The sequence below is a fragment of the Lepidochelys kempii genome, chromosome 4 (genome assembly GCF_965140285.1).
Source record: "Lepidochelys kempii isolate rLepKem1 chromosome 4, rLepKem1.hap1, whole genome shotgun sequence".
NCBI lineage: Eukaryota > Metazoa > Chordata > Testudines > Cheloniidae > Lepidochelys > Lepidochelys kempii.
Genome location: NC_136383.1, coordinates 38,268,548 through 38,281,024, shown reverse-complemented (window position 1 = coordinate 38,281,024; position 12,477 = coordinate 38,268,548). Strand labels below are relative to the sequence as shown.

Below are 12,477 nucleotides of genomic sequence, written 5' to 3'. Positions count from 1 at the left end.
AGAGGCATTTACATGAAAACAAAGTCTATGTTTTTCAGAGTTCATCTGATCTTCTGGTTTAGTCACTGCTGGAAGTCATAATCCCCTATTCATTACATCACAGTTGCTATGGAAATGATTATAATGTCATAAACAGCACTAAACGGAGAGTTGAAAGTGAGATCCATGAGATTGTCCCACACCCTCAAAAGAGTCTAGTGATAGATCAGTTCCTCTTCCACAGAGGGAAACCAATCCATTTCCCAATTAATTCGTATTCGTTGTTGTGTATTATCTATATAGCTGTAGTGCTGAAAGATCCCAATGAGGGATCAGTGAGCCACTGTGCTAGGCACCATACTCCTACATCACAAGAAGACAATTTTGCCCCGAAGAGTTTATAATTCAATTACAACATTTTTATTGATTTCAGTGAAAGCAGGATCTGGTCTGGGAGAATTTCCCATAATAGGGCATAATTTGGCAAAAAAGGGACACTTACTGTGCTATAAGTAGATTGGAAACTGTTCTGTGTACAGAACCTTTACGTTTCAAAGAACTCATTCCATACATAGGTGCAGCAATCATTTTGTTCTCAGAGTTGCTATAGACTGTTACAGAGAAGACACATCAAGACTTGGATATTTCTTGTTGTTTTTCCTTAATCTACAATGAGTAATTTTAGACCTTAAGTGTAGATTGCTAGCAATGGTGGGAATTTTCTGTAAACATTCCATAGTGTAGACAAGGCCTTAAAAAGGTGCTGATTACACCCACTCTTGATATAGTTGCAAAATAGTTTCCATTATAATTCCCGCCCCACCCCAATTCCCCTTTTCAGAAGCTGAGAGCAGCTCTGGCATTGTTGAGACTGTGACCCTAAGGCTGCACATTATAAGAAACAAAAAGTCAGGGATCCAAATTCTTCTCCCATTTATAGTGGTGTAATTCCAGAAGCAAGAAAATGCAAAAGTTACAGTTCCAATAGCAGTTTTAGTTGGGTGTCACCCCAAAATAGTGTTTTGTATTCCTGTTGTATTGGTGAAATATATAATTTAATATATTATTGTTTATACTATTAAATGTATGGCATAAAAAGCACAGAATATGCAATATGACAAAACTATATCTTCGATCATAATTTTTGCATTTCCTAACTCATTATAATTTTTAATTGTTCATCTGTAACTTTCCAGTGGCATAATTATTTACATTTGATCAGGCAAGTGTTTGCCCTCATAGTCAAAAATGTTAGAGGCATAAACACAGAAAGTTCTGTATGTATGTTACCGAACAAAGTCAGTTGAACTTGGTGATAACATCTATAGCTGTTTATTTTTAATAATAAGCCATCTGCAGTTAGGGCTTGATCCAAACCCAACTGAAGTCAACAGGAGGCTTTCCAGTGACTTAAATGGGCTTTGATCAGGCCCTGTATTGGAGAGACCACATCTCCATCGAACAGTGGTGGGCAACCTGCAGCTCATCAGGGTAATCCGCTGGTGGGCCGCGAGACAGTGTTTACATTGACTTTCTGCAGTCATGGCTGCCCGCAGCTCCCAGTGGCCGCGGTTCGCTGTTCCCAGCCAATGGGAGCTACAGGAAGTGGCAGCCACCACATCTCTGCAGCCCGCGCTGCTTCCTGCAGCTCTCATTGGCCAGGAACCGCGAACCGTGGGCACTGGGAGCTGCGTGCCTGTGGACAGTCAATGTAAACACTGTCTTGCGGCCCACCAGTGGATTACCCTGACGGGCCGCAGGATGCCCACCACTGCCATAGATCATAGCAAGCACACTTGAACTTTGAGCCTGAACTTGAAGTATTTTCTGTTTTTGTTTTTTTTTTTAACTTTCCGGTACTGTTTCAAATAAGGAAGTGCAAACTTTATGTGCCACTATCCTGACATTCAAAACTGTTCTTTTGGCATGATTACAAAAATCTAATTAGCCTCTGAAGGACAAATTGTCTTTAGGGATTAAGTCAATCTAAAGTACTTTTAACAATAAGTCAAGAAGAAAACTGCCCTGTAGAATTTTGCAAGATAATGCAGGCTATACAGAGCTACATATCTGCATTGTAGATCTTAATGAATACTTGTAAATCCACAGACCAACATATAGTAGTGTAGTTTTTATTCTTTGGTGTATTAAAATAATTCTAGTAAAGTCCTTTTATAGCATTCTGATTTGTGTCCTGTATATATTTGCTTTAAAAATACATTGATTATTTGTTTTATAGACTATAAGAATTCAGAGAGCTAATATCTTGTTATGTTTTGTTTCACCTAAGTGTGGTATTTTAGCAATTGCTGTATTACTTCTTTTCATTCCTGTGACCTGATGTAGGGGTTTGTCAGCTTGTAAATAAGATGGAAGAAAACTTGGGCAAAATCAAGGCTTTCAACAGAAATGATGAACAGTTTCTGGAAGCCTTTGTCATCTTTTGTGGCTTGGGGATCCAGAATACACAGATGTATGAAACTGTGGAGAGAGCCATGGCCAAGCAGATGGTGACATTAGAGGTGAGCTCAAAATCTAGGCAACCCTTATTTGGTGCAGTATATAACCTAGTTTTGGTCCAAATTCTGCTTTTCCTTCTCACAACCTGAAACTACTCAGATGAATAAAGTGAGCAGAATCTGGCCCACTGTGTTAACAGGAGCTATACTTATTTGCTGCTTGTTTCTGTGTTTGCATGCATAGTATTTTATTTGTTGTATTTGAACTGTACTCGTGGGATCCAGTGGTAGACATGAATGCTGCCTTCCCTAAACACCGTGCTGCACATTGACTACAGTGATCAACATAGGTGGCTTGTCCAATTGCACAGAAAGAGGAAATGGTTTGGGGGATTAGGGGTGTCCTCTTGTCTGAGGTTTTCTGTGATGATTTTGGCTCAGTCCTTTAGACAAATCAGAATATGCAATAACAGCAGGATTAGGCTTTCTGCAACTTCCTTGAGCTCCGTCAAAATATATTAAGCATAAATGTCATCTGGTCCTAGCCTTTGAATTGTTTACTGTTAGGTTTAATGACCATGGTGTTAAAGGAGGTTCTGACATGATATGCTGAATTACTTGGAAGATAACTGTAAGCCTGAAACTTAAATTTTGTAGACTTTGGATCTGTCCAATATGTAAATAAGAGTGCTTGCAAAATTTCTAAAATGTGGATTATATACCCAATAGCTTCTAAAGGAAACATTACAACTCTCATGTAAACATGTAGTTAGTCACTTCAAGCTGGGCAGATGATAACCGTACTGTCAAGTAATTTCAGTGCTTTTTAAAAATAAGATTGGGTGGTTTATTTACATCTCACATTAGTGACTCTGTTGGTTTATCATTTAAAAAATAAAATTCTGTAGAGGCTGTAAAAAAATGTCTTTTTTTAAAAAAAGCCAGAGCTGGACTCTTAGTTGCACATATGTTTAAAGGAACCCAACGCAGTAGCATTCTCCTCTCTTTTATTCTCACAATTAAAAAATTATATATGGGGTGGGTTTTTTTGTTAATTTAAAACAAAATATTTTCTCCTAGACTGAAACCTCTTCTTCCAAATTTTATCCAGGACAGAATTTTCTTTAACGTCTGAGTTATAAACCCATGAAAGAAAGAGACTTATTTTGGGAACAATGTCATCCCATAGTCATAGCTGTGCTGTGATATATTTGTCTTTGAAATGGGGTATGAAAGCTTTCCCAAGAGAAGGAGTTTTGGTGATATTTTTTTAAAATCAGAGCTCTTTGGTCACGTATAGATTTTCTTGGCCTGGCTATATCAAGAAGCTGCTATGACGAGCATTCCTATGCCCATGCAGAGCTCCATTAAAGTCAGTGCATTGCAGGCATAATCTCAATTTATTTCTCTTTTTAAAAAAAAAGATTTAGATGCTTTTACAGTGCATGCTTTTATTTGTATTTCGGTTTCTTCATTCCTTATCCCATAGGTCCTCTCATATCACGCTTCAGCCGCTGAGGAGGAAACAAGGGAGCTGCAGGTAACAGCGGTAATAGCATTTTTTAAATAATAGTAAAAAAAATGCATTCTTAATATATGGAGCAACGAAGGATGGTCCAATGTGCAGGGTAACATTTTCAAAAGTGCCTGTGTTAATTAGGTATCTAAGTTACAATGAAAACATATCTGTTGCTGAGTTTCATTGGTGTATCATGGGTAAGGCTACGTTTTAGTCACAGGTATTTTTAGTAAAAGTCATGGACAGATCACGCACAGTCAACAAAAATTCATGGCCCATGACCTGTTCATGACTCTTACTGTATACCCCTAACTAAAACTTGGCCAGGGGGCTGCAGGTGCTCTGAGGGGGCAGTCTGGAGGCACCACAGGTGCTGGCGGGGGGGATGGCCTGGGCTCCCCACTCGTGCTGGAGGGGAGGCGGGTGGCACGCAGCCCAGGACCCCTGCTGGTGTTGGGGGTGGGGAGGGTTGGCGGGGCTGGCAGGCTCCCTATCCAGCTCCTTATGTCCCTGCAGCTCCTAGGGGAGGGGCAGCCAGGGGCTCTCCATGCGCTGCTCCCGCCACAAGTGCTGGCTCCTCAGCTCCCATTGGCTGGGAACAGCAGCCAGTGGGAGCTGTAGGGGCAGGGCCTGCAGGTGCAGAGCCTCCTGGTGCCTCCACCTAGGAGCTTCAGGGACATGCCAGTGGGAGCCAGGGAGCCCCTCCACCCCAAGGTAAGTGCCGCCCCGCACCCGAACCCCTAGCCCTGAGCCCCCTCCCACACACCCAAACTGCTGCTGCTGGCTGCTGCAGAAGTCAGAGGTCACATTATCCATGATCTCCATGAAAGTCACGTTATCCATGATCTCCGTGACAGACATGCAGCCTTAATCATGGGACATGAAAAGACAGCAGTGCATCATGGGAGATGTAGTCTAGCCAGGGAGCTTGGTCCACAGGGAGAATGGGGGCACTGAGGTCTGAACCTACAACTACCATGAGACACCACGGCAGCTCAGGCAGATGCAGAGTTTAACATTATCCCAGAATGAAAATTTTAGATATTTCTGGATCAAAATTTTTGATAACTTTTCATTCCACAAAATGTTTTATATTGCAGGTTTTCATCTGCTTTGGGATGAAAACAAATGTTGAAATATCAGAATTCCCACAGGACAGAAATTTTGTTTTTCTATCTCTACCTAAATACTAATCCTGGGATATTATAATTAATGTATTCCCCTCCTTTTCTCATTGTGTACTTCTGTAGTTAACATCCACTACCCCATGAGTCACTGCATCTAGTAGGTCAAGGCATGTTTCATGCCTCTCCAGTTCTGGGACATATTGCTGATGCCCACTGTTTGTCCTTCCCTGAATTTCTCAGTCACCACATTCTTCATTATAAAATTGAAGTTTGTTATCATTAGGTATGCTTCTAACTTAAATGGATGGCCTTAGATATCTCTTTTCCCTTCTTATCTGTCTGTGTGTCTGGTATCTTATCTGTGTGTCTGGTAGAGGACTCCTGGCTTTGATACCTATTGTCCTAGTCCCTAGGAGGCAACAATTATGTTTTCTTTTTTGGCCACACTTCCTTGGGCCACTTTTCCCCAACGGAGATACCACCCAGGAGAACATGTCTCTTCTTTCTAGTGGCTTCCATTCAGGGCTTGCCTCTTGATCACTGATTGGGCTGCTGATCTCTGTTGGGTTCTTAGTCTGAGGACAGAATACTAACTGCAGCCAAAACTGTTAAAACAGTTCTTTTCTGCATTATCTTTTATTCTTACAACTTTTAGTTTTCATTGAAGCCACATTCCTCCATCTTCCTTCATTTCTCATAGCCTCTGCTATTCTCTGCATTCTCTCAAATTGCCTTATCTTTCCTGAAGATGCCTTTTGTCTCTTTCCAGTTTTCTTACTTTATGACTTTCTTCTCTTTGGCTTCATCTGCCTCTCAAGCCTCTGCATCCTTTCTCCAAATCAGAGAGGGCAGTTACATTTCAAGATGGGTATCCCTTATGTTCTTTCATTTGTTGTGCATGTCCCACATCAGACTGATTTTGATCCTTAATTTGCCATTCTTTTTAGTTCATCAATGACTGCAAAGTGCTTTGAGAGCCTCTGATCGAAAGTGTTATAGCAAATGGTGTTTCATACTTTGGAATGTCTCTTCACTTCTTGGAACCTCTTAGTGTCAAGGGACTCTGCTACTGTAACAGCTCCCATGCTGCACTCTCCTGTTCGCTTCTCAGCTAACTTTTTCTGTGCTCTGTATATTGCTACCAACTCAGCTATTGCCTTGTTTATGGCTTGGTTTACCACTCAGTACCTCAGTACATGTCAAACTTTTGTTTGGATTCACTCCGTTGCTGACTCTTCTCTCTGAGACCAAAGATAAGCTTGAGGTCAATGGTGGTAACTGAAGTCAAGAGTTTTCAGACAAAAGGCAAATTTTGCTAAATGTGGGAATGCTTTCTAGATTTGTTTATTAAAACAATGTCAGGGGCAAATTTGGCCTTCAGACTGAGGCTAACATCGGGAGCTTGCTTTTTCCACTTTCTCTGAGCTTGGCACTTACGCTGTTATAGTCTCTCATGTGTGCATCTAGAGAATGTAAAATAACAACACGTTAGTGGCTTAACAAGTTACACCACAGATCTTCTGGGGAGGCTGCCAGTGGCTAATTTCCTCCCAACCATCTGGTGGCTCTCTCAGGATTCAGAGATCATTAGTGAACTGTTTTCCTTCTGTAGGATTTGTAAGACCATGAAGGGCCTCTGGTCGCTAGCCTGCTCCACTTTCCTATTGCAGAGACAATAGGCCTTTGTCAGTCTTGCTACTTTGTGAAATAGGTCTTTATTTTCAGTGAGCCTCCTTTACGTGAGTAGAAGAATTAAACTGCACATGATAGTGGTAGATGACATCAAAAAGAAAACTTGCATTCTGTTTTGCATTTCATCATTCAGAGTTTGAATAATATTCTAAAGAATCACTCTTTTTATTGCCTATAACATCTTCTTGGAGGAACTACTATTTTTTTAAGAGGAAAGAACCCAAGCCAAATCAATAGACCTTCTGCTGGTCATAATTCACAATGTGATGAGCACTACTGAGCATGCCAATGTTTGTTGGTTTATTTATGTTGATTTGTACAAAAGAGGGAGAGTTTTCTGTTTTGTTTTTATATACCAAGGCTCTGGTGCCTCTGCCATATGTTAAAAATACAATCAAACCAAATGCACACAAAAATAACTGCAGCCTCCCCAAAACCACAAATGGAAAAACATAAGTCACACCAACCACAGACTCCAGCCCACAGCGCATTCACCTTCCCTTTCCAAAAGCCTGGAAAAGTGATCGGATTTGTAGCATGTGCTGAAGGCCAGCAGTTTGTGCTATTGTGAACAAGGATGGGGACTGACTCCAGAGTGTAGCGTTCCTGACAGAGAAGGCCCTGCCAGCAGCTTCCTTTTTTTAAAGCTGGTTGGTGCGGGGGGATTCCAGTTTGAGTGTCTCTGCTGTACCACTGGAAACCATACCCTGAGAGATGTGGTTTCTCACCCAAACGCTTTAGATCTTTATAGATCAAAGCTGGCATTGGCCTAAAGAGGAGAAATTATTGGAATCTTTTTTCCTTCAAATTTTGAAATTTCATCAAAGTTCAAAACATTCTGACTATTTCTGTAGCTGGGGAGAAAAATGGGGAAATATATTTTGTGAATAATTTCTCAATGTTTCCAGTTTGTTTTTTGAATTTCAACATTTCATATTGTGACCTGTGCTGGGTCAATGGCAGGACGTTAGGTTTCAAGGGTATGTCTACATTGCAGCTGCGAGTGAGCACCCAATCCTGGGTAGACGGACTCAGACTAGTAGGGCTCGAGCTAGCGTGCTAAAAATAGCAGGGTGGATGTTGTGACTCCATCAGAGACTCAGACTAGCCACCCAAGCTCAAGCCTTGGGGGTTGGGTGCCCCCATGCAGCAGGAAAGCCCATTTGCCAAAGATGCTGCCACTTCCCGCCCTAGTATCATTATCTGAGTTGATTTAGAGTGCAGCCCCTTGTCCAGCACAGTGCAGTAGTCTAATCTCAAGGAGACAATGGCCTGGATCCTGGTAGCAAGGTTCACAAAAAGGAAATTATCTCAGTGTCCTGGCCAGGTGTGTATAGGCAAAGAAGCTCTCCCAGTCACTGCTGCTACATGATCATCTAACAGCAGCTAGGGATCCAGTAATGCCCCAGATCTTTAACTTGAGTAACAAATGGTGGGTTCACACGCTCTGTTAAAGGGCCAGATAAGATCTTTGCCATACCTTCAGTTGCTTACCCCATCTCACCAGCATCACTTCTATCTTAATACTGTCTGGAAGCATATTAAACCCAGCAATATGAGTCTGTGTAAGATGATTTAAGATCACCTTCAATCAGCTCGTCCTTATTCAGGCTTATGTCCCTATCAAACCCCAGGTAAGGCATTTGGCAGCATTTGAGTCAGATGAAATTCAGAAAAAGAGCTGGCTGTCACCAGCATACTGAAAACACTGCCAGCCCAAGCCTCATCACTAATTCTTCCAATGACTGAATATACACATTCAACAACAGAAGGCACAAGATAAGAGCTCTATGAAACACCACATGAGAAAATCCTAGGCTTAGAAGAACGGCTGCCCACAACTACCTTCTGAGACCTCTCAGAGAGGACTGAAACCATGGAAGAGTGACCCCCTCCCCCGCACCCCATCTACTCTCACTGAGGTTTGCAAGTGAGCAAGGTAGTTGCACTTATAATGCAAATTGCTGCCATGCATCTAAAATGAAAACTGACACCTAGGACAATTGCCAGATGGATGTTTTCACCTAAAATGATTGCAGATCTCCAAATACCCATTCAGTAATTTTCAGACAGTTCCCAGTATAGTATTACAGCCCATTATCTGACATGTCAGTAGACTCTTTGTTCTTAAAACCAGGGTAAGAAGCTGATCTTACTCTTCCTTTAAAAAAAAATCTTTAAAAATCTGTAGTCAACAAACCCCATTTCTGATATACACTCATGAAAGCATTTTTCTTAGTTTGTTTACATTTTTAGCAACAGAATAAAACACTTGGAAATGGCAAAAAACTGAGCTGTTTATCATGTTTATCATATTTTTCTGGAGCCATCTGGCAGCTGTTTTAGGAGGGTTGGAGGTCAAACAACTCTCAAGATCAAATGGATCATTTTAAGTTGGTTGGAAGTCGGTGCTCCTAGGCCCAGTTTTAACTTAAATACAGGGTAAATGTTTGTTCCTAAATCTGAATGTATACTCTGCATTAGGAATATGTATTTCTGTCTTTGGCTAGAAAGAACAGCTCTGTTTCTACTTTTAACCTGTTTAAGGTCCTGATCTGGGAAAGTACAGGCATAAGTCTATCCCGTTTTAGAATTGTACTTTAGCACATGCTTGAGTACTGTCCTAAATAGGGTTACTTCTCTGAAGCAGAGTCTAGTTGCTGGAAGACATGCATTTTTGCACCCATTTACATGTGCTGAGCAGTTAGCCCATTGGAGTAATAGGCAGCAAGTAGCTAGGGCTAGAGGGACTCAGCCACCAAATGTGAGCTATGTTGCCACTACCCAGTGGCCCAGCAGCAGGACAAGCAAGGGGAGTCCCTGGAGCCCAGTGGCAGGCAGTGAGGTGGATCTACAAGGCCCTGGCACGGAGCTGCAGGCAGAGTCCGTCCTGAGTGTGTCCAGTGCACTGCGAGCCAGACCCCATTCCTGGCATGGTGGTGACGAGTCTGTCCCTTCCCTTCCAGCAGAGCTGGGGCTGGTGTCTGCGGGGGAGAGAGGAGTGGTGAGACAGAAGGAGGAGAAGAGAACAGTAGAATATCAGGGTTGGAAGGGACCTCAGGAGGTCACCTAGTCCACCCCCCTGCTCAAAGCAGGACCAATCCCCAACTAAATCATCCCAGCCAGGGCTTTGTCAAGAGGAGGGGAAGGGGCTGTGGAGGAGGGAAGCCAGACCCAGCTACAGCCAGCTGTGGTCACTGGGCTTCTTGTGCTCCCAGCCCCTTGCCCCTCCAAATAATCCACCAATACCTGACCTAGCCCTCAACCACTGCTTAAACCCATCCAGCTCCCTGCTGCCCCATCCCCAAATAAACACCACAACCCTCTCCTGCCCCGCACATAAACCCAAACTCCAGAAGCCACATTATTCTGCCACAGCCCCACCCATCCGCCTTCCCACTACACCAACCCTCATCTCCCCAATAAACTCACCACATCACAAACCTGCCCCAAGCAACACCCTTATGAAATATGACCCTGCCTAAGCCCTCCCTCCATTCCCTAAAGCCCCACAGACCCTCCCCGCCATTGCTCATGCCCCTCTTAAAACCTCCCAATCCCCGAAATAATACTTCGCTCCCCCCAACCTCCCCTTTCACTCCTGCGCCCTGTCAGTCCATGACCCCTTACCCCCCAGGGCACTTCTGCTGCCACCAGCACCCAAGTCCGTCTACCGTACAGATCACCTCAAATGTCACCACCTCCTGGCTGCACCAACCCCCTCTTCTATCCTTCATTTGCTCCAGGCACTTATGGCTCCCCCAGGAACTCCCTGCAGGGTCCCTCACCCCTTTAGCCCTGGCATCAACATCCCATCTTCACTTTGGGGTGTTACATGGGGCTGGTGACTGTTTTCCCCCTCCTCTACACTCCCCCTCCTTGTCTCCTTGGGATGGGCAGATGGTTAGCCCTCCCACATTCGGAGGAGCCCACCACAGCAAGAGCCAATGGGCTGGAGCGCAGAGCCATGCCACTGCCAGGGCGAGTTGAGGGTGCACACCCCCCTCTGACACTTCCCAAGGGTACCCAGGGTGGTGTGAAAGAGACATTGGTGTGAAAGAGACCTGTCTGTACCTGCCATGGATCAGCTCCCTGACAACCCCGGCCACAGGCACTACAAGTACTCCCTTCTGAGCCCCACAGTCTCTGCTGTCTCTCTGCAGACAAACAATAAGCACACACCAACCCCTGAACCCTCTGAGTGTTCCTGTGGAATGCCAAGCCTCTGTTCCACTGAATACTCACAAGACTGACAGATTTCACCACTCCTGAAGGAACAGTACCCCAGCTTATTAGTTTTAACTCCAAATCATCACTCCACTTAACACACAGCACTTAGATATTTTTTAGTGAAAATAAGAATAAGTTTATCATCAAAGAACAGAGATTCAAGTGATGGAAAGTAAGAATATTGGAAACAAAGGGTCATATATAAAACAAAATAATAACATGCTTTTTAGAGCCTATCTTAACTTCTACAGGATAGTTTACCCCCAACTGCTTTTCCCAGTATTTTCAATCAGGTTGTTTGAGATCCCTCTTTCATAAGATCAAGCCTGCTGGTGGCTTGTCCTCACAGACTGAAGGAATATTGGGGATTCATAAGATCAAGCCTGCTGGTGGCTTGTCCTCACAGACTAAAGGAATACTGGGGATTCATCTGCATCCCAGGTATAGTTCCAAAAGTTAGTTCTCTTTTCTCCTAAATGGGCCCTGCTGTTCTTGTTAGTTCTTAAAGCCCCCACAATCTACTCATTAGCATTCTGCTCAGACTGTAAATGGGGATCCCTTGGGACCCATATAATACTCAGGTTTCAGAATAACAGCCGTGTTAGTCTGTATTCGCAAAAAGAAAAGGAGTACTTGTGGCACCTTAGAGACTAACCAATTTATTTGAGCATAAGCTTTCGTGAGCTACAGCTGTAGCTCACGAAAGCTTATGCTCAAATAAATTGGTTAGTCTCTAAGGTGCCACAAGTACTCCTTTTCTTTATATAATACTCAGTTTCACATGACCAGCCAGGGAGAGATAAACATCTCTTCCCCCACTCCTGACAGGAGTATATGGGTCACCCTTTGGTGACCTGCCTTAACATACAGACCTAGAGAGCATAATTTGTAGTATCTATCCATAGCTCCTCACATATTGTCCATACATGCATCTCACTATGATCAGTATGACACAGGCTTTCATTAGAGAATTTACATGGCATTCTTTGGCAGACTAGTATGTAGATACCAGACCCAGGGAATCTCTGAAACCCTTATGTACCCCTGATCCCTCTGCCAGTTGGCATCAAGAGGTCCTTGGGTCATACACTCACCGGGGCTTCTCCTCCACATTGGGCCAGGATAGAGAGAGTGACCCATACACACTGGAGAGCAGAGCCTGTCAGTTCACTCAACTCCCCTCAAAGAATATTTTCACAGGTGATGATGATTGGAGTCCCTAATTGGGGCCTCCAGACACGATCAAAATACATACAGTAAGCAACAGTAATTATAGGCCAGCTCATTGCATCACAGTTATGCAGAGAAAGGTAACGGTAGCTCCTCTTCTTTCCTTCCCTCTGTGCCGCTTGGTAATTTTACTGAGGTGGAAAAAGTGAACATATTGGATGAAAGAAGTGGTTGTTTGGGAGGTTAATACTACATTTAGAAAAGAGCAGGCTAGGAACAATAGTTAAAAAGGCTTTCAAAC

General features: G+C 43.3%; 1 protein-coding gene across 6 annotated transcripts in view; it reads left to right on the top strand.

The window, feature by feature from the left end:
* PDE5A (phosphodiesterase 5A) overlaps positions 1-12,477 on the top strand; it is a 94,914-nt gene that overhangs the window by 50,037 nt on the left and 32,400 nt on the right. For 4 of the 6 annotated variants that reach the window (XM_073341006.1, XM_073341005.2, XM_073341001.2 and 1 more), the window contains exons 10-11: positions 2,326-2,501; positions 3,928-3,987. In XM_073341006.1, coding sequence (XP_073197107.1) covers positions 2,326-2,501; positions 3,928-3,987 — 236 coding nt within the window. The remainder of the gene's footprint in view (positions 1-2,325; positions 2,502-3,927; positions 3,988-12,477) is intronic. The other 2 variants (XM_073341002.2, XM_073341003.2) reach the window with 2 other exon arrangements.